Source organism: Artemia franciscana, chromosome 9 (assembly GCF_032884065.1).
Source record: "Artemia franciscana chromosome 9, ASM3288406v1, whole genome shotgun sequence".
Taxonomy (NCBI): domain Eukaryota; kingdom Metazoa; phylum Arthropoda; class Branchiopoda; order Anostraca; family Artemiidae; genus Artemia; species Artemia franciscana.
In genome coordinates this window covers 36,229,593-36,253,030 of record NC_088871.1, presented here as the reverse complement: position 1 = coordinate 36,253,030, position 23,438 = coordinate 36,229,593, and the positions used below count along the sequence as shown (strand labels likewise).

Here is a 23,438-nt window from a genome sequence, read left to right as displayed (position 1 = left end):
TTTTCTCCATTATCTTTTTAAATTTACGCCCCTTTTCCGCAAGCTGATTTTTGCAAACTCGTCTTTGCGTGAAACAAATTATTTTGTTGGCTAACATAACCATTTCACTAAAATAAAGCTATTGGCCTGTGAAATCTATTGGCTGTTGGCTATTGGCCATTGAGGAATTCGAGTCTGGTAAACTAAACAGTCTACTCCCCGTCCCTTTGAAGTTTTTCTATTTCGCCCATTGTGTTTTTAAAATATATCCCCGTCCCCCTCTTCTTGAAGCTGATTTTCGCGAACACGTCTTTGCTTGTTACAAACCATTTTGTCGGCTAGCATCACCATTTCAAGAAAAAATAAGGCTATTGGCCTGTGAAGTCTGTTGGCCTTTTATTGACCTTTTATTTTATTTGGAGAATTCAAGTCATCCCAACAAGCATCCCAGCAACAGGAAATTAATCAGAAGCTAAGAAGGACGACACATAACCAGGATAGCGCTATGGATCCTGGAAAGCGAAGAAAAGAATCGAAAGAAGAAGCGAAGAAAGAAAAAGACTTTCAAAACCCGCTATGGAACCTGAATCAAAACACATAATTTACGCCTGCAAGATTACACATTATTTATCTTTTTCCTCTTTCTGTAAATGTATGTAAATACGTATGTAAATACGTAAACAGTATGTAAATAGTATGTAAATAGTATGTACAGTATGTAAATAGTATGTAACATAGTATGTAAATACGTAAACAGTGCCAAAATTAACAATAGTAGTAAAGATGCAGTACTTTTCTCACAAAAAAGATACCTTCTACGAACAATAAATGCTCAAATGGGGATAAATCCATTTGTTTACAGTGAAAAACCGGTACAAAAGTCCAGATACTTTGATCATGTATAAAGTGACCGTCTTCAGTAAAAATACTCTACTAAGTATCTCTACTGATGACGGTCGATGTACATGTGATTGATATATCTGGACTCATGTACCTATTTTTTGCTGTCTAAATAAATGCATTTATCCCCATTTGAATATTTATTTGTTTGAAATAGAACGGCAGTGTGGTCTAAGAAAAGTATACCTAATTTAAGGTGTTACGTCGAAGATGCCTTCTACAAACACTCACCCGTAGAAAAGAGATTCTAGACCCCACATCCCTCTCCTATAAAGTTATGCGGAAACCAATGAAGCCATTCAATACTCGGAAGGCATACTCTGCCGCCCATCCCCAAGAAAAGACCTCTAATTGTTACGACGTTCCCATTTTTTGTCATGTTTTCCGTATAATGAAACTGTTTGTTGCTGTTTTTACCGAGCTAACCCATCTCCCAAAAACTGAAAATAAACTGAATTTTTCTCCCAATTGAAAGTAAGCAGTAATTTTAGAACTTAAAATGAACAGGAATTGTTCCATGCATGACGGAGGCTACCCCTCCTCATCCCCTTGCTCGTTATACTGAAATTGTTTAGTGCTTTAAAACTTTCTTATCTCTTGTGTTTCAGAAGTCGTTCTGAAAGAATTGAGACAAAACGTCAAACTTTAGCTTGAAGAGTGATAGATTGAGGATGGGGCAACCCTTTTATACGAAATAAAATCTCCCCCTTTGTGGGAAATTTTCCCCAGAAAGCTACCCCCCCCCCCCCCCCCGAAAAAAATCTTTCTGTGGAAAATCCCCCGATGGAAAATTCCACCCACGTAACCCCCCTCCTCGGAGGCTACGCGTAAAATCCTCTTGGTGATTCCCCATAAAATCCACCTCGGAAAATTTCTCTAGAAAATTCTTCTTACTTTTATTTGAAAAAAAAACATGTTTTTTTATTTGATTTCCGATTGTTATTCAAATTTTACCGGAATTCCCCCACCTACGTCAAAAGTATTTTTCAGAAAATTTTTCCCCCAAGAAACTTCCTTCTGCGGAAAGTCTCCCCTTCAGAAAAATCCCCCCAGACAATTCCCTACCTGATGAAAATTTCCCACAGAACATTCTCTCCATATACAAAATTGAGCAAGCGAAGTAACACAAAGAAAAAGTATTCCGTATATGAGTTTCGGAAAATCCTTTTTTATACAATTGTCCCCTATAACTTTCTTCCCCATGGAAAATCCTCTCCGTGAAAAATCCTCCACAGACAATTCTCCTAAAAAAACTTCCGTATGTTTTCCAACAAATAAATAATACAAGCAAACAAAGGGCAAATTGCATAACTTACAGCTCTTTTCCAAGAGGCTATTGGAATTCATGTTATCCCAGAGGCACAGTTATTGGAGTTTTCAACTATGGTGGAGGTGAAGTTTCACCTTCTTTGAAAACCAGACAAGTTATTTGCGCTTGTAGTCTTTGGTGGGTAGCATTACACCCGTGATTCACAACATTGGATGCGGGCCCCACATGTGGGACTTGGCAATATTTTGGTAGGTTATGGCCAGGACGTACACCCCTTGGCTGACTGTACCTTAGAGCTTTAATTGTGAAAAAATAATTTTTACGCGAATGACCTCTCGTGCATATGCATTTAAAGAGAAGAAAAGGTACATGATAATATTATAACAAAGTCATATGTTGTAAAAAACGTGGTGCATTCAGACAATCTTTTTCATTAGTATAAGCTTTTAAGCTTCCTTCAGGTGAATACACGTAACATTTTGAATAGCAAAATTTAAATATCACAAAGATTTTAGAAATACCTTGGAGGGGCATGGCCCAAAATCAGTTGGGCACTACTGCACAAAATTAATGGATTTTGTAGATTTGAAATTAGCTGAAAAAACCAGTTCTATTTATGTATCAATTGTTATCAAATTTCTTTTTTAGAGTTTGGTTACTATTGGGTCGAGTTACTCCTTACTTACAGTCCATTACACCACTAACTTTTACATATATATATATATATATATATATATATATATATATATATATATATATATATATATATATATATATATATATATTTATATATATATATATATATTTATATATATATATATATATATATATATATATATATATATATATGTATATATATATATATATATATATATATATATATATAATATATATATATATATATATATATATATATATATATATATATATATATATATATATATATATATATATATATATATATATAAATATATATAAATATATATATATATATATATATATATATATATATATATATATATATATATATATATATATATATATATATATTTATATATATTTATGTATATATATATATATATATATATATATATATATATTTATATATATATAATATATATATATATATATATATATATATATATATATATATATATATATATATATATATATATATATATATATATATATAAAAGAAATTCTTTTCTATATTTTTGAGTCTTGGAAGACCAAAATTCACTATCTCTCGGAAAGGAACATGCACTTATTTTGGACGAGAGCGTGCATTTCGGTCATATCGAAATAAGCTATCCTCTAGAACATCCCCATCTTCGGATCATCAGCTTATTTCATTAAATATTTGACAATAATTCCTAAGGATTTCATTGGTCATATTCTAGCAGTGTTCCCTCCAATAGCCTTAGAAGTGGCTTAGAACAATACTTATTGGCTCATAGCTGTAGGGGGAATTTTACCAGAGTATCCAGTTGTTTTCCAAAAGACCAAAGTGTAAACACACTGGAAGGAAAGTTTAATTTTCAGCACATGCCACATACAGGTAAAATTTAAAGCACTATCAAAGACACCCACAGGGGAGAATAGGGGGTAGGTTATCCCTAGCAAAACTAAATTATATGTTAAGCATAAAATTTGTATAGCTTACAATGAATAAGACAGTTTTCTAGCAAATGTCTTTTTAAAGATTTTCCCACCCTTTGTTAAAAAACTGTATGTATCCTTGTCCCAGGTACTTGAAAATGGAGAAGGTGATAATGGGCCAGGTTCTTCCGAAAAATTCTTCTTTTCTACTATTCTTACGCCTTCTTTATAGCGTTTTCAGTCTCCTCCGCTTAATTGCTGACCTTCCCAAAATAATTTCCTGTGCACGTATCTAGCCCCCCCCCCGCGGAAATCTATATTTATACTATTCAGTGCTGATGTCATTTACGGAATTTGGGAACAATGAAACCGTGTATCTTGGGGGTGTAAGGTCTTGTCTTTTTTTGCCTCTTAAGATTAAGTTTTGCAAACAAATAGGAGGCAAAAAAAAGAAGAAAAACACCTTTTTCCGTGACTGCTGGCCATGTAATTTACGGTACTTGGATGATATATACCCCCGACTTAATATTCTTCATCTAAGTAGAACCTGTTTCTCTGACGCTCAATCCTAATGAAATATACATAAGTATAATAAAATATAACAGAAACAAATTAGGGCTATATATTTGCACATTAGGAGGGGGAGGTAAAGTATAGCGGGTCTCCATGCCTAATGTGTTAGGTACAGTTATTCTTCATGTTATGCAGTAAGAATTGTTTTCTAACTTCACACTGTCCAAATACTTTACCACCACATTTCCCCAAACGTGCGAATATGGACCAAATTATAGATTTTTCATCTATTTTGTCACTTCTCTTTGTGTTGTCTCACGCTGAGCTGAAAGAAACTAGCGAAAAAAAAAAAAAACGGTTTTATAATGCATCAATAAATGAACAACTTTAGTGGCCGAGGGTGTATCATACAAGTACCGAGTTTACTTTTTCTACTTCGTGGTTTATTTGTTTGGCTAGACCAGATGCAAAGATAAAGAACTTTCTTTTTTTGGGGCCAAAGAGTTCGAATTCTTATTTGTCATATGAAGGATGCTGCTGCTAATTGTCACTTTTGCTATTAAAAAAAGAAGTCGCAATAACTATTAGGACTCAAACGCAGAGGGATATTCGGGACGGATACGCCATGTGTATCCATTGAGATAAAGCTAAATCGGTGTTTTTAGTATCTTTATTTAAAAATTGAAGATCCGTACCTCCCAAAATTCTTTCTTGAATTGGCACCCCCTGTTGGAAGTTAGATAACTACAAATTTTCGTTAAATTATTAGATTCTGTTCTAATTCATGAATTCAACTGAAATATAAAAGGATGTGATGCAATTTGATTAATGATGCGTGTGTGTGTTCACAGTTTACAGTATAATTTCCTCTTTTGTCTGTAATATTTTCTTTTCTACCTTTTTAGTGTTTATTTCTTCTTTTTAATTCCTTTCAATTTGATTTATGGCTGATTTAATTTACTATGTGCGTGAAATACCAGAATTCTATCCAAATCCATTATATAATGTCACCATACCATTTTTGGAGGTTGGAGTGGCATCTTAAAAATTAAAAGTTGGTGTTGGGATTGACCTCAGGAAATTTAAGCACTTTGAGTCGAAAATCATAACATGAGTTGGACTTGGTATCTTGAATTTGTTCGCTCTGAGATTTGGTAAATCTTGTAGATAAATTTTGCAAAACCACATTTCGGCTCCTTCATATCATTAAATAAAAAAAACAAGTGTTTTTTAAATGAAAGTAAGGAGCGACATTAAAACTCAAAACGAACAGAAATTACTCCGTATATGAAAGGGACTTTTCTTCCTCAACGCCCCGCTCTGTACGCTAAAGTTTGACTCTTTCTCTTAGCTATACTTTTTTAAACAAATATGGCACTTGTGAAGAGGCGAGAAGAGCTAAGAGCCAAGAGATCATATGGTATGAGCTCTAACAAAATTTTATGAATCAATAGATTGATTTAAAAAGGAAAATAAGAGGCTTAATGCCGGTCAGGATTTAAAATAAGAGCTCTGAGTCACGATGTCCTTCTAAATATCAAAATTCATTAAGATCCGATCACCCACTCGTAAGTTATAAATACCTAATTTTTTCTAATTTTTCCTCTCCCTTTAGCCCCAGATGGTCGAATCTGGGAAAACGACTTTATCAAGTCAAATTTTGCAGCTCCCTGACACGCCTACCAGTTTTCATCGTCCTAGCACGTCCAGAAGCACCAAACTCGCCAAATCACTGAACCCCTCCCCTCAACTCCCCCAAAGAGAGCGAATCCAGTACGATTCTGTCAATCACGTATCAAGGAGATTTGTTTATTTTATCCACCAAGCTTCATCCCGATTCCTCCACTCTAAGTGTTTTTCCAAGATTTCCCCCTCCAACTCCCCCCAATGTCAAAAGATCTGGTTGGGATTTGAAATAAGAGCTCTGAGACATGAATTCCTTCTAAAAATCAAATTTCATTAAGATCCGATCATCTTTTAGTAAGATAAAAATACCCCAATTTTCACGTTTTCCAAGAATTCCGGTTTCCCCCTCCAACTCCCCCCAATGTCACAGGATCTGGTAGGAATTAAAATTAGAACTTTAAAGCACAAGATCCTTCTAAATATCAAATTTCATTAAGATCTGGTCACCCTTTCGTAAGTTACAAATACCTCAATTTTCAAAATTATCCCCCCCCCCAATTCCACCAAAGAGAGCAGATCAGGTCCGTTTTTGTCAGTCACGTATCTTAGACAGATTTCTATTCTTCCAATCAAGTTTTATCCTGATCTCACCGCTTTAAATATTTTCTAAGATTTACGGTCCCCCCAACTGCCCCCCCCCCAATTACGCTTGATCCGGTTGAGATTTAAAATAAGAGATCTGAGTTACGAGGTCTTTCTAAATGTGAGGTTTCATGAAGATCCGATCACTCCTTTGTAAGTTAAAAATACGTCATTTTTCTTATTTTTCAGAATTAGCCCCCCCCCCCCCCAATAGAGCGGATCCGTTCCAATTATGTAAATCACGTATGTAAGACTTCTGCTCTTATTTTTCCCACCAAGTTTCATCCCGATCCCTCCAATCTAAGCGTTTTCCATGATTTTAGGTTCCCCACCCCAAACTTCCCCCAATGTCACCAGATCCGGTCAGGATTTAAAACAAGAGCTTTGAGACACGATATCCTTCTAAATATCAAATTTTACTGAGATCCGATCACCCGTTCGTAAGTTAAAAATACCTCATTTTTTCTAATTTTTCAGAACTAACCCCCCCCCCCCCCCCAACTACCCCAAAGAGAACGTATCTGTTCCAATTATGTCAATCATGTATCTAGGACTTGTGCTTAATATTCCCATCAAGTTTCATCCCGATCCCTCCACTCCAAGTCTTTTCCAATTTTTAGGTTTCCCCCTCCCAACCCTTCCCAATGCCACCAGATCTGGTCGGGATTTAAAATAAGAGCTCTAAGACACCATATCCTTCTAAATATCAAATTTCATTGAGATCCGATCACCCGTTCGTAAGTTAAAAATACCTCATTTTTTTAATTTTTCAGAATTACCCCCCCCCCCAACCACCCCAAAGAGAGCAGATCCGTTCCGGTTATGTTAATCATGTATCTAGGACTTGTGCTTATTTTTCCCAACAAGTTTCATGTCGATCCCTCCACTCTAAGGGTTTTCCGAGATTTTAGGTTTCTCCCTCCCATATCCCCCCCCAATGTTACCAGATCCGGTCGGGATTTAAAATAACAGCTCTGAGACACGATATTCTTCCAAACATCAAATTTCATTAAGATCTGATCAACAGTTCGTAAGTTAAAAATACTTCAATTTTTCTATTTTTTCCGGATTAACCGCCCCTACTCTCCCCCACCCCCCAGCTGGTCAAATTGGGAAAACGACTATTTCCAATTTAAGCTGGTCGCGTCCCTGATATGTCTGCCAAATTTCATCGTCCTAGCTTACCTGGAAGTGCCTAAAGTAGCAAAACCGGGACCGACAGACCGACATAATTGGCGATTGCTATATGTCACTTGGTTAATACCAAGTGCCATAAAAAGGAAAAAACTTTAGCGTAAAGAGCGGGGCGTTGAGGAAGAAAAACGCCTTTCATATACGGAGTAATTTCTGTTTGTTTTAAGTTTTAATGTCGCTCCTTACTTTCATTAAAAAAAACTTGTTTTTTTATTTAATTTCTGGACGTTTTTTAATTCATGCTCGTTTTGATCTTGGCTCTCCGCACATAAATAATTAAAACGAAATTTGCATATTAATTTTCTTTTTGGCTAAATGGCTTTCTCATAGTTTTAATTGGAAGATTTTGAGAAAAAAGGAGAGAGGGAGGAAGCCTAGCTGCCCTCCAATTTTTTATTACTTAAAAAGGCAACTAGAACTTTTAATTGTTTTACGAACATTTTCATTAGTAAAAAACATACGTAATTTACGAATTAACTTACGTAACGAACTTCTATGTTCGTATATTCTTATTACGTATATGAGGGAGTTCACCCCTCGTCGATATCTCGCTCTTTACACTAAAGCTCAAATTCTGTCACAATTAAGAATGACCCTTGAATCACACAGGCCGTAGAATAAATAGTTGAAATTACTAAAAATACTTTCGCGTAAAGAGCAAGGTATTACGAGGAGGTAAACCCCTCATATGCGCAATAATTTCTCATCGTTTTAAGTTTTAATGCTGCTCCGGACTTTCAGTAGAAAAAACTTCTCATATTTATTTTTCCTTGTTTTTTAAATAATGCAAAAAATCCTGCACCCCCTTCATAGAAAGTCTCTGCCCCATGAGAAGTTTTTCCATGGAAAGATCCTCCTGCGTAACCCCCCCCCCAACCTCAACTCTCCCTCCCAAACCAAAAAAAATCCCCCTGAAAACGTCCGTATATTTCCCAGTAACCATTACTATATGTAAACACAATCAAAGTTTGTAACTTGCAACCCCTCCCAGGGAGACTGCGGGGTAGTAAGTCGTCCCCAAAGACATAGTTGTTACGTTTTTTGACTATGGTGAATAAAATGGCTCTCTCAGAATTTTGATCCGGTGACTTTTGGGAAAAAATAAGCGTGGGAGTGGGCCTAGGTGCCCTCCAATTTTTTGGGTCACTTAAAAAGGGCACTAGAACTTTAAATTTCCGTTATAATTCGCCCTCCCGTGACATTCTAGGACGACTGGGTCGATACGATCACCCCTGGGGAAAAGAAAAAAAAACAACAAAAAAACAAATAAACACGCATCCGTGATTTGTCTTCTGGCAAAAAATGCGAAATTCCACATTTTTGTAGATAGGAGCTTGAAACTTCTACAATAAGGTTCTCTGATACGCTGACTCTGATGGTGTGATTTTCGTTAAGATTGTATGACTTTTAGGGGGCGTTTTCCCCTATTTTCTAAAATGAGGCAAATTTTCTAAGGCTCGTAACTTTTGATAGGTCAGACTAATCTTGATGAAAGGTATATATTTGAAATCAGCATTAAAATGGAATTTTTGTGATGTAGCTATTGGTATCAAAATTCCATTTTTTAGAGTTTTGGTTACTATTGAGCCGGGTCGCTCCTTACTACAGTTCGTTACCACGAACTGTTTGATAGTGGATTTCCTGCAAAATAATGGTTTCGAAATGGCAACAGCGACAGAGAAATCATGACAAAGAAAAATAATGAAGAAAACACGGATTTTTGGAAGATCCCACCAATATTCAAAAATGGAGGCAGGATATGCTGTGAGCGGAATCATGGGGGAGCCCAACGTAACAAGGACGCCAAAGAGCAAAATCTTGGAGGGGGACCAATCTGACAAAGATGCCAATAATTGAACAGATTGACAAATTTATTCTAAAAAAGACTGAAAAAAGAAACAAAAACAGGGAAAGAGAGCACCGAAAGAAATCTTTGGGGGGCCAGGGCCCCCCTGCGAGCCCCCTGACTCCAAAGGTGGCAAGAGGGAGACTGATTTCTCTTCTATAGCTTCCACCTTTTAAAAAGACACTAGAACTTTTAATTTCTTATCGAATGACCCCCCTCGTTTCTAAAATTGCTCCTTCCATTTGAAGTGGGCGGGAAAACGTTCTATGGCACTTTTTTGCACTTTTGGACTGAATTGTGAGGGAAAGCAATATTTTTTTCTATTTTCCTTCTGTATTGGGCTTCCCTTATCTCAAGATTTCATATAATTTTCAGGCCAATCGAAAATAATTTGTCCTTCTTAAGCCCCATTTTTTAGAGTAGGATACAATTTCCAAAGGACTCATTCTTTGAATTTTTTTGAATATTGATTCCCTTGGCCTAAAAACTTATGTTAGTTTCAAAATGATCAGGGAAAAGTTTTGTGTTGCTCATTCGAAGACCCCTAACCACTTCCCCTTCCCCCCCAAAAAAAACATGATAGTTTTCAGTAAGAGAATAATCTCTGAAAGTTTCATGTCACTGAATTATTTTCCACTGGCCGTGATTAAGTGAACTTGAAAACATCGAGCTTCAAAATTGAAGTTAGGTTAGCCTTCTGTCTTTTTATTCTCTAGAGACCGTCGATTGTCAGAACTTCAAATAGCACCAATTATCAAGTCTTGTGAAAGCTTTTGATAGACTGCTTCCTTTGGCGAGATGCTTCAGCCGAGAAATAGTAATATATTTGGCTGCGTCTTGCAAAGCTTGGTTACCGACCAAGGGAGAAGAGAAAATGCCCATGTATAATGTACAAAATACTACATTTACTGTACAAAATACATGTACAAAATGCCCATGTATATGCAACTGTGACGGCGTGCATAGAGTGCATTTTAAAATTTATTGTTTTTTCCACTTTTTTCCTAGGGTTAGGCTATTTAAAATATCTCAGTTGATTAGTTCGAAACTAAACACCAAAATTAGTTGAAAGCTTTCTTTGAGGATTCATAGAAAACCAAAGTGTTCTTACGAATCAAATTGGAAAAAAAAATAACTGAAAGTAAGGAGTGAAGTGAAGTATAGTATAGAAAGTAAGAAAAGTAAGGAGTAACTTAAAACGAACAGAAATTACTTCGTATACGAAAGGGACTGCTTCCTCATGAACGCCCCGCTCTTTACGCTAAAATTTTTACTATTTTAAAAATAGAGTAAAGAGAAAGAGTCGGACTTTAGCGTGAAGAGCGGGGCGTTGATGAGGAAGCAGCCCCTTTCATATATGAAGTAATTTCTGTTCGTTTTATGTTTTAATGTCACTCCTTACTTTAAGTTAAAAAACACTTGTTTTTATTTAATTTAATTTATAACCGTTTTTGAATCAATGCATGTTTTGATTTATGGTCTCCGCAGATGAATAATTAAAACGATTTTGCCTATTTATCTTTTTTTTGGCTAAGTGGCTTTCTCATAGTTTTCATCGAATGATTTTGAGAAAAAAAGGAGCGGGATGGAGGTCTAGTTGCCCTCCGATTTTTTGGTTACTTAAAAAGGCAACTAGAACTTTTAATTTTTTATGAGTGTTTTTATTAGTAAAATTATTAGTAAAAATAAATTTTTATTAGTTAAAGATATTCGTAACTTACAAATTAGCTTACGTAACCAACTTCTGTATTCTCATATTTTTATTACATATATGAGTAGGTTCACCCCCTTGTCAGTACCTCGCTCTTCACGCTAAAGCTTAAATTTTATCCCAATTTCTTAAGAATGACCCCTGAATCACGAAAGCGGTAGAATGAATAGTTGAAATTTCTAAGAATACTTTATCGTAAAGAGCGAGGTATTAGGAGGAGATGATCTCCTCATATGCGTAATAATTTCTGTTCCTTTTAACATAAATTATTATGGAATATTTAGAGGAATTAACATTTACATGAAAATAATAACAGGAATATTTTGTTCCTTTCAGTTGGAAAAACTGTCATATTTATTTTTTCATTGTTTTTTTTTTTAAATAATCCTAGAAAATCCTGAGCTCTCTTCATGGAAATTTTCTTCCCCCATGAAAAATTCCTTCATGAAAAGTTCCCCCAACATATCGCCTTCTTCTCAACCCCTGCCCCCAACCAAATGAAAACGCCCCTGAAAATGTCAATACACTTCCCAATTACCATTATTATATGTAAGCAATGGTCAGTGTTTGTAACTTTTAGCCCCTCCCACGGGGACTGTGGGGGAGTAAGTCGTCCCAAAAGGCATAGTTATAAGGATTTTCAACTACGCTGAATAAAATGGCTATCTCAGAATTTTGATCCGGTGACTTTCGGAAAATAATTAGCGTGGGACAGGGGCCTATGTGCCCTCCGATTTTTTTGGTTGCTTAAAAAGGGCTCTAGAAATTTTCATTTCCGTTAGAATGAGCCCTCACGCAACATTCTAGGACCCCTGGGTCGATACGATCACCCTTGGAAAAAAACAACAAAAAGAAACAAACAAATAAACACGCATCCGTGATCTGCCTTCTGACAAAAGATACAAAATTCAACATTTTCAAAACAGTTCGTGGTAACGAACTGCAGTAAGGAGCGACCAGGCTCAATAGTAACCGAAACTCTAAAAAATGGAATTTTGATACCAATAGTTACATCAAAAGAATGGAATTTTATAGCTGATTTCAAATATACAAGTTTCAAGATTAGTCTTACCCATCAAAAGTTACGAGCCTGAAAAATTTACCTCATTTTAGAAAATAGGGGGAAACACCCCATAAAACACCTCATATGATCTTAAAGAAAATCACACCATCTGATTCAGCGTATCAGAGAACCTGATTGTAGAAGTTTCAAGCCCCAATCTACAAAAATGTGGAATTTCACATTTTTTGCCAGAAGACCAATCACGGATGCGTGTTTGTTTGTTTTTTTCTCAGGGGTGATCGTATCGACTCAGTAGTCCTATAATCTCGCGAAAGGGCTCATTCTAACGGAAATTATAAGTTCTAGTGTCCTTTTTAAGTGACCAGAAAATTGGAGGGTTCCTAGGCCCCCTCCCGCGCTCATTTTTCACCAAAGTCACCGGATCAAAATTCTGAGATAGCCATTTTATTCACCATAGTCGGAAAATCCAATAACTATGTCTTTGGGGATGACTTACTCCCCGCAGTCCCCGTGAGAGGGGCTGCAAGTTACAAACTTTGACCTGTGTTTACATATAGTAATGGTTACTGGGAAGTGTACAGACGTTTTCAGGGGGATTTTTTTGGTTTGGGGGGGGATATATGAGGGGGGAGGGTTACCGGGGAGATCCTTCCATGGAGGAACTTCTCATGGGGGAAGAGACTTTCAACGGAGGGGCGCAGGATTTTCTTACCTTACCTTAGTTCCTCCAGAGCCATCGGTGGCGCATAGGGCGTCGACAAAGCCTCTCCATTCGTCTCGCATTTTTGCTGCAGCGATGACGTCTTCCCATTCAGGTATTAGTGAGGTGCCGGCCGTCCTCTGATCTCGGTCATGTGCTCGTCTCAATATATTTTTGGGGCAACCTCTCTTTCTTCTACCGTCTGGCTTCCATTGGTTGTTCGAGGAAGGCGGCTCTCTTCCATACGAAGAACGTGTCCCAGGTATGTTCACCGCCTTCTTTTCAGCAACTCAATGACTGGAGGTTGACCTGTTTTTCAGTGTATTTCTGCATTTGTAATTTTTTGTTGCCAGCTTGTATTCAACATTCTTGTGAGGCTCATATTTTCAAATGCAAGGATCCTTTTTTTAAGCTGGGTGTTTATTTTCCAACAGTCACTTGCGTGAAAGTGAGAACTACATTCCTACTGAAAGTGAGAAGCAGCATTAAAACTTAAAACGAACAGAAATTATTACGCATATGAGGGGTTTACCTCCTCGTAATACCTCGCTCTTTACGCTAAAGTATTTTTAGTAATTTCAACTATTTATGCTACGGCCTTTGTGATTCAGGGTCATTCTTAAGGAATTGGGACAAAATTTAAGCTTTAATGTAAAGAGCGAGATATCGACGAGGGGTGAGCCCCCTCATATACGCAATAAAAACATATGAATATTGAAGTTTGCAACGTAATTTAATTCGTAAGTTACATATATTTTTTACTTACGAAAACGTTCGTAAAAATTAAAAGTTATAGTTGCCTTTTTAAGTAATCAAAAAATTGGAGGGCAACTAGGCCTCCTCCTTCGCTCCTTTTTTCTCAAAATCTTCCGATTAAAACTATTGCAGGATCGAAAATCCGTCGACAATCCTTCAATTTGTCGCAATCCAAGTTTCTACCACCAGTCACGATCCGGTAGGGCAACGGGGAAGAAGCTACAGGATTCTGCTCCGACCTAAATCTCTTGACTTGTCTAGTTCTTCGGCGTACCGCATTATTAAGTATTTTGGATATTTGCATCTACCAAGCTCCAAATACTTTTTACAAAGGCGCTGTCTATGTGTGGTAACACTTTTAAGATATATATCTCGCTTTGATTTAATTTTCCCCATGATTTCGGCTTTGTGTGCACAACTTTACTTAAGGCTCCTGACTATTTCTCATTTCTAGGTTTCTTCATTGCATTGAAATAATTTATGAAAATTTCACATGAAAAGTATATATCATACTTTTTCTTCCATGAGCAGCGGCATATTAAAAGTGACTCAGTCACCAACATAATATGGGAGTACCAAACAGCTAGAATGTGTGCGATTTCAAAAATTATAAATAGCGCTGATTGATAAAGTATAATATAAAAAACTTACCAAACAAATCTAAATCCTTATTTAAAGCTTTTAATGTGTTTTAGTTCCCCTAATTTTCAATAGCCCCACCGCAAGTAAATACACACATAGTGCAAACTAAGCTACACAACATAGTACACATTAAAATTAATCTACAGCAGGGTCACAGCTAGAAAAGGGCCAAGAAACGGAGATCAGCACCGCCGGTACGGACTGTAAAGTCTAATGCCGTATCCTTTACCTTTACCTTATATGCACAGGTCCATATTTATTAATTTTTTTTATTCTTTCTCCTGGCACCTAAAAAACCTGAAAAAAAAATACTGTCTTATGTGAAATTTGTGGAGTAATTTATTTATCACTTATGCCTCTTGTTTTTATTATTGTAGTGACAAAACATGCAGCTAAAAATGAGGATGAAAAACACGACCTTTTTTGATTAGGTTTTAGTATCAAAATAGCTCAGTGACAGCTACATCTGAATGAAATTCCCCCCCAAAAAAACCTGCCAAGGATGTTCGCTAATATTGAGGGTTAATAATAATAAAATACCAAACTTTAATTTGCCAAAATTAAATTTGCCAAAATTCGCCAATGTTTCTATCTGCAACAAATAGAGAAAAGGTCAGTTTTTAGGTACAAAGGTTTGTTGGTTGATAACAATTTTTTTTTCTTTTTTTTACGAGGAAAAATCGTGTGCGTGACTTTTTAGAAATTCCATCGAGTGGTTCATTCTCAGTGACTCTGATTTGTCCATGTATATATGCTATTGCCAAGCCATTTAGCCGGTCTTCGGAAGTTCCGATTCTTCAACGAAGAAAATGATCTTCAGGCGTAGTAGTGGTGATTGTGACTGTTTTGTTATACAAATTAATGCCTTTACCAATTTATTTAAAAGTTTCTTTCATCACCGTGTAATTTCATATTAATATCAAAAATCAAATTTTGACAAATTTGAGTCTTCTGAAAATGTGCTCATCTCTAAAAATTTCATGCACATGTAGTTGCCCCAAGGCAAGAATGCTTCCTTAAAAGGAATACTTGTTTAGTGCTTTTGTATTTATCAATATATTTATTTTGTAAAATTTATAATTGACTATTTTTAGTTTATATAAAGTTATACTATTCAATTAGTTCTTTAATTATAAATACCAGCTGAATCTTTGATACCTTCAGGAAGCCTTGAGACCACTTTCTTTTTCAGCTTTATTTTTTAGGTCAAACTGGTGTAAACCAGCTTGGTGGCGTTTTTGTTAACGGGAGACCACTTCCAGATTATATACGAAGAAAAATTGTACAGCTAGCTCTCCTCGGAGTACGACCCTGCGATATTTCTCGACAGCTTTTAGTTTCCCATGGCTGTGTTTCTAAAATTTTAACCCGATTCTATGAGACTGGGTCTGTAAAACCAGGGTCATTTGGAGGAACTAGGGGGAAAGTAAGTATTTTTTTGTCAAGACAGCTACGAAAGAAGTGGTAATGGCTAGCACCAGTTTTTGCACAATATCGTCACATTGTGCAAACTGATGTACGCCCTACATATTTTCGGCTTGTTTCGCAATCAATTTAAAATAACTTTTTTTGGATATATGCTGCAAAAACTGCGAAGCAGTAATTTTGTTTGATTTAAGTTTCGGGTCAGCTCTTTACTTTCATTAGAGAGGCTTGTCAATTATGGATTAAAATCAATTTTTGTTAATTATCAAGTTCAAAGATATGCATACACAATAAACCTTACAAAAATGACATTGTTCAACATAGACAAAGAGCCAGTAGAAATCAACATGAGTTTTTGTTAAAATTGGACATCTAATATGGATTTTACTCCGTATCTTCTTGTAATTAAATAAAAAAAATGTTTTTTAACTGAAAGTAAGGAGCGACATTTAAACTTAAAACGAACAGAAATTACTCCGTATATAAAAGAGGTTGCTCCCTCCTCAATGCCCCGCTCTTTACGCTAAAGTTTGACTCTTTCTCTCAACTCTACTTTTTAAAACGGTAAAAAACTTTAGCGTAAAGAGCAGGCCATTGAGGAGGAAAAGCCCCTTTCACATACGGAGTAATTTCTGTTCGTTTTAAATTTTAATGTCGCTCCTTACTTTCAGTTGGAAAACTTGTTTTTTTTTTCTGAACGTTTTAATTAATGCATGTTTTGATTTTGGCTCTCCGCACATAAATAATTAAAACAAAATTTGCATATTAATTTTTTGGGATAAATGGCTTTCTCGTAGTTTTAATCAGAAAATTTTGAGAAAAAAGGAGCGGGGGAGGAGGCCCAGTTGCCCTCCAATTTTTTTATTACTAAAAAACGCAACTAGAACTTTTAATTTTTTACGAACGTTTTCATTAGTAAAAAATATACGTAACTTACGAATTAACTTACGTAACGAACTTCTATATTCGTATGTTTTATTACGTATATGAGGGGGTTCACTCCCTCGTCAATACCTAGCTCTTTACATTAAAGCTTAAATTTTACTCCAATTCCTTAAGAATGACCCCTGAATCAAAAAGGCCTTAGAATAAATAGTTGCAATTACTAAAAATACTTTAGCGTAAAGAGCGAGGTATTACGAGGAGGTGAACCCCTTATATGTGTAATAATTTCTGTTCGTTTTAAGTTTTAATGCTGCTCCTTACTTTCAGTTGAAAAAACTTTTCATATTTATTTTTTCATTGTTTATTTAAATAATACTAGAAAATCCTCCGCCCACAAAGTTTGTAACTTGCAGCCCCTCCCACAGGGACTGTGGGGGAGTAAGTCGTCCTCAAAGACATAGGTACTAAGTTTGTCGACTATGGTGAATAAAATGGCTATCTCAGAATTTTGATCCGGCGACTCTGGGGAAAAATGAGCGTGGAAGGGGGCCTAAGTGCCTTCCAATTTTTTTTGGTCGCATAAAAGGGGCACTAGAACGTTTAATTCCTGTTAGAATGAGCCCTCTCGTGACATTCTAGGACCACTGAGTCGATACGATCACCCCTAAAAAAAAAACAAAAAACAAAACAAAAAAAAAACAAATAAACACGCATCCGTGATCTGTCTTCTGCCAAAAAACACAAAATTCCACATTTTTGTAGATAGGAGCTCGAAACTTCTTCATTAGGCTTATCTGATACGCTGAATCTGATGGTGTGATTTTCTTTAAGATTTTATGACAATTAGGGATTGTTCCCCCCCCTATTTTCTAAAATAGGTAGTCAAATAATATAAAGTCAAATAAAATATTCACTAAAATAGGTCAAATAAGTAGTTGAAATTACTAAAAATACTTTAGCGTAAAGAGCGAGGTTATTTAAGAGGAGAAGAACCCCTCATATGCGTAATTATCTCTGTTCGTTTCAAGTTTTGATAATACTCCCTGCTTTCAGTTGAAAAAACTTTTCACATTTATTTTTTCATTTTTTTTTATATAATAATGCTAGAAAATCCTGCATCCCCTTAATTGAGTTTCTCTTCCCCCACGACATATTCCTCCATGGAAAGGTCCTCCCACACAGCCCCCTTCCATCAACCCCCCCCCCCAACCAAAAAGACCCCCCTGAACACATCTGTACAGTTCCCAATAACCATTACTGTATGTAAACACTGGTCAAAATTTGTAACTTGCAGCACCTCCCCCGGGGACTGTGGGGGAGTAAATCATCCCGAAGACATAGCTATTATGGTTTTCAAATATGCTGAACAAAATGGCTATCTAAAAAAAATTTTATCCATTGACTTTTGGAAAAAATGAGCGTGGGAGGGGGCCTAGGTGCCCTTCAATTTTTTGGTCATTTAAAAAGAGCACTAGAACTTCTCCTTTCCGTTAGAATGAGCCCTCTTGTGACATTCTAGGATCACTTGGTCAATACAATAACCCCTGGAAAAAAAAAACGCACCCGTGATCGGTCTTCTGGCAAATAAAATACCAAGTTCAAAATTTTTGTAGATCAGGAGCTTGAAACTTTTACAATAGGGTTCTCTGATACGGTGAATGCGATGGTGTGATTTAGGTTAAGATTCTAGGATTTTTAAGGGGTGTTTCCCCCTATTTCCCAAAATAAGGCAAATTTTCTCAGGCTCGTAACTTTTGATAAGTAAGTCTAAATTTGATTAAACTTATATATTTAAAATCAACATAAAAATCTAATTCTTTTGATGTATCTTTCAGTATCAAAATTTTTTAGAGTTTTAGTTACTATTGAGCCGGGTCGCTCCTTACTGCAGTTCGTTACCACGATCTGTTTGATTTCCCTTACAAAAAAAAGAAAGAAAAAAAGCAGCAATATCGTCACATAAAGAGTCCAAGGTTTTTTTTTATTCTTGGCATCAATGGAGAGTTATAATAAAAAAAAAAAAAAAAAAAAAAAAAAAAAAAACAGATATTTCTTAAATGTTATCCTGTATGAAACATCTATAGATCTTAGGAAACTGAAGAGTATCAGTAGAATTTAAGCAGAAATTCGTGCTGTTACTATTGCAATTTTTCTGCCGCTCTGCCACAAATTTATAGCTTATTGCAAGAAAGCAGGGGCATAGCTCTAGCATTTTTATTGGGGGAGGCAAGAAGTCTCCATTCGGAGAGTTATGGGGCATGGGCTATATAATAATTTTTTCTCCAAATTATTGGGGGCAACTGCCCCCCTTGCTCCTCTGAAACGAAATCACTGCAAGAAAGTATACTTTCATTATTTTGCTTCTTGGACTTTAACATTATAGGAGAATTGATCATTAGAATAGAAAAATACAAGGCTAAAACAAGAAAGTTCTCCAAATTTAGGGAATTAGCCCCCTTCTTAGGCTTCCAAATGACCGAAAAGCGTGTGGTGTCAAAACCAGCTAGCAATTCATGCACAACTTGACGAAAGGGGGGGGGGGTGAAACTCTAATTAGAAAAAACTGGCATGGTTTTGAAGATCTGTTTTGAAAATCCCGAAATTATTGTTAGGATAAACATGATTTTTATTCTAAGCATATACATGTAAGTATTAGCTTTCAAATTAGTTTTTATACACATCGGAGTTTCGAGGTATTTTGCAAAATTTCTGGAAAAACTGTTTTCGTTTGATAACTTTGATGATTTCATTTTTTTCGCTCGGCAGTTTTTTTCAGAACATGTATTTTAGTTTCCAATTACTAAGTAGGGTTGGAGAGAGAGTATACAAGGGGTGAGTTGTAATCCTTCATTCAACCATAGAAATAGAAGGACAAACCATAGAAAAGAGGGAATAGGCTTCCTCGGGCATAATGCCCCCATAATTGATTGGAATTAATAATTTGTTAGAAATTATTCACTGCTAGACAGATAGATCTAATCATTAAAGTTGTCAGTTTTCGCAGTAGTTGAAATAGCAAACTCAAATTTGATATCAAACTCCACCCTTAGCTGGCTGTTAGTTCAAACTTTATTGGGAACTTCTGTAATGTTAATAGACAGTAATCATCATAATCATATTCCTCGAGAAGCGTCATCCATTTCTGAGTTGTGTTTTTTTTTTTTATCTCGGATAATAAATACTTTATGGGCTTTAACCCTGGTGGCACTTATTTTATTTTTACTTAATAACAGAATCGTTAAACTTAATAATTCAAATTTGATTTCTTGCATATAGATTAAAACTGAGTCTGCTAAATTTTGTCGATTTCACATATTTACATGCAAAGATGGGTTTTGTTGTAAATTAACGGATCCATCACTTTTATTTTTCTAGTATACAAATATAACAACATAAGAAATACAATTCAGTCAACGGTAAATGGCAGATAAATTGAAGTTTGAGATGCATAACTGCTATCGAAGCCAAAAAAAAAACAGTCATCCTTTTATTTGCTTGGCTAAATCGCTTGTTCTTAGAAATACCAGTTTTTTTGCAATTAAAAATTGAAGAAAAAACTGAGGAAAAAACTGAACTGATCACAAATAATAAAATTTATAAAACACACAGAAAACATTCGCAATTTTTTGTGACGATGCCAAAAAAACAATGCTTTTGGAATTTGATACATAATATACTTATCAGGTGAAAATACATCTGCTGGTATATTTCTTATTACGCAGGAGTAATAAAAAGCGTCTGAAAGACATGAAAGTTCAAAAATTAACAAACGCTTTTTGATTTACAATCCGATTGTCAAATCGACAGTCGGATAGTGATAACTGAGTTCTATTTTAGAAACTGGCACGACAGTCTAACCTTTGGGCGAGGTTGCTAATCCTGGATTGACAGATTGTGAATAAATTGAAACTAATTCAGAGTCGCAAACGCGGTCTTTGCATCTTATTTGCGTAAACTCTAAGCATAGCTATTTTTCTATATTTGTTGAATTCTGAAAAACAGGCACTTTACTGAAAGGATTAAATGGACCCAATGAACAAAGATTAGGAGCAGAAAAATGCTAAAGCAGCCCAAAGAGAATAAAAGACTAATTTACAAAACTCTCAATAGTCATTTATTGGCCATAAAATTAATACTGTACAATTTTAATTGTAAAAAAAACTCGAGCAAGCTTAATCAAGTAAAGCGCTAGTTAATCAGAATTCTTTAAATATAGCGAAATACCACGAGCCAGTTAATTTGAATTTTTTTTTAAAAAAATGTTCATAAACTGAAAAGCAGTAATTTCGTTCGTTTTAAATTTTGACTTTACTTGGTTGAAATCTGTGATTCAGTCTCTGCTTTAAAGCCTTCTCCCATCCAACTTAATTATCTACCCATTTAAGTTCTACTTGCGACCTTATACCAAATTTAGATACGCGATTTATGCGTATAGAACCAAATACCAAACTACCCCCTTCAAAGGCAAGGTTCAGGAGGAAGAGGGTTCATTATTGTGTTTTGTTGTAGTATTATTACTGATTTTGTTTATTATTATCCATTCATATATTCTATTTCAGACTGGAGCAACTCCAAGTGTTGTGCGAAAGGTTCTTCGTCTAAAGACAGAAAACCCCGCTTTATTTGCTCACGAAATTCACGAAGTTCTTGTATCGCAAGGCCAATGCGATGAAAAACAGACTCCTTCAGTTGCAACCATAGAAAGAATTCTTAAAAACGCAGACACAGCAAGGATTGACTTTATTCCTGATGCACAATCAACGTCAAATGTTATCCCCCCTCAATTTGCTTTACCTCCCCCGGCCCTGTTTCCTTCCTTCGTTCCCTCAACACATCCCTCAGTTTTGTTTTACTATCAACAAGCCCAGAGCGTAACAGCCGGAGCGACTACCAGCTTTGCTCGAGAAACAGTCACAAAAGTTGATAAGAATCGGAACATGAGAACAAAAAGAAACAGGCGATCATTCAAAATGGAAGATTTATTACGTGATGATTATGAGATTGGAGAACGCTAAAAGAACTATATCCAAACTTAGAAAGAGCTTGGCTAAAGCGAAAAAGGTGAAAAGTAGTACTGAGAAGTCCCGCACCCAGGATTATTACTCGGGAAGGGGGGGGGGACAAAAAAACACATCAAAAATACGTTTATATGCATTTCCTTTCAGTTTTTACGAGTCGGAGAAACATTTTGGGAGGCAGCTCAAACTCCCTAACCCCCCTGGATACGGGCATGGCACTGAGCAACCAAGCATGTTTCAATTCACTTACTTTCCTTTTTTAAGTCCCAGGGTAATTCCTAACGAGCACGCACAGAGTGATTATTTTGGAGAACCTATTTTGAGCAAGTGTTACATTAAGAAATAAGAATGAAAAAACACGTGCACACCCAAAAAAAAACACGTGAAACTACATTAACTTCGAAGGACTATGAAAATCTGTTTGAAATTTTTAAGATTATGAAACGTTTGAGGTTTCAGGGAAGCTATGCCCAAGCTATATTCCGCGTTCATGTCTGTGCTCTGGCGTTCCCTTTTATTCACAGATGCTACCTGTACTATAATGAATCTTCCAAAAATTAGAAAAGTGAAATTTTCTATTTGTTTATTACAGGAATTAATATTTCCGTGGATAACCTTGGCTGTAGCCGTCTTAACTTGTGTTTTTCTTAGAAACCCCGAAATGTTCTTTTTCTAGTCGAAAAGTTTAAAGTGGATTTTACTAGTCTTGCTGATCTCATGTATTAATTGTTTTAAGCTAAAATAAAAGATTCTGAACGTTCCAGTATTACTTAGAAAAAGTTATATGTGAGGTAACAGTGAGGCCAATGCGCGACAAAACAGGGGTGAGGGACGAGGAAATCGATGCCAAAAAGTAGTGTTCAAAATACGAGAGGGGCTTTTTTCGTTCTTTAATGAAGATTAAACAAAAAAACAATTTTTTTCAACTGAAAGTAAGGAGTGACATTAAAACTTAAAACGAACAGAAATTACTCCGTATATAAAATGGGCTGTTCCCTCCTCAACGTCCCACTCTTTACGCTAAAGTCTGACTCTTTCGCTCAACTCTACTTTTTAAAACAGTAAAAAACTTTAGCATAAAAAGCGGGGTGTTAAGGAGGGAACAGCCCCTTTCATATAATGAGTAATTTCTGTTCGTTTTATGTTTTAATGTCGCTCCTTGCTTTCAGTTAAAAAAAACTTGTTTTTTTTGTTTAATTTCTGAACGTTTTTGAATTAGTGCATGTTTTGATTTTTGCTATTGCATATTTGGAAATTTGCATATTAATCTATTTTTTTGGCTAAATGGCTTTCTCATAGTTTTGATCGGACGATTTTGAGAAAAAAGGAGCGGGGGAGGAGGCCTAGTTACCCTCCAATTTTTTGGTTCCTTAAAAAGGCAACTAAAACTTTTAATTTTTTACGAACGTTTTTATTAGTAAAAATATATGTAACTTACGAATTAACTTACGTAACAAACTACTATATTCGTTAGTTTTTACTACGTATATGAGGGGGTTCGCCCCCTCTTCAATACCTCGTTCTTCACACCAAAGCTTAAATTTTGCCCCAATTCCATAAAAATGACCCCTGAATCACAAAGGCCGTAGAATAAATAATTGAAATTACTAAAAATACTTTAGCGTAATGAGCGAGGTATTAGGAGGAGGTGAACCCCTCAAATGTGTAATAATTTCTGTTAGTTTTAAGTTTTAATGCTGCTCCTCAT

The 23,438-nt window shown here is 35.7% G+C and overlaps 1 protein-coding gene across 1 annotated transcript in view; it reads left to right on the top strand.

Annotated features, from left to right (window-relative positions):
- The window catches only part of LOC136031353 (protein O-mannosyl-transferase TMTC4-like), a 119,567-nt gene extending 97,077 nt beyond the window's left edge, over window positions 1–22,490 (top strand). Inside the window, exons 11-12 of the mRNA XM_065710850.1 lie at window positions 15,608–15,828; window positions 21,272–22,490. Coding sequence (XP_065566922.1) covers window positions 15,608–15,828; window positions 21,272–21,727 — 677 coding nt within the window. The 3' untranslated portion in view covers window positions 21,728–22,490. The remainder of the gene's footprint in view (window positions 1–15,607; window positions 15,829–21,271) is intronic.
- The last annotated feature ends 948 nt before the right edge of the window (window positions 22,491–23,438 follow it).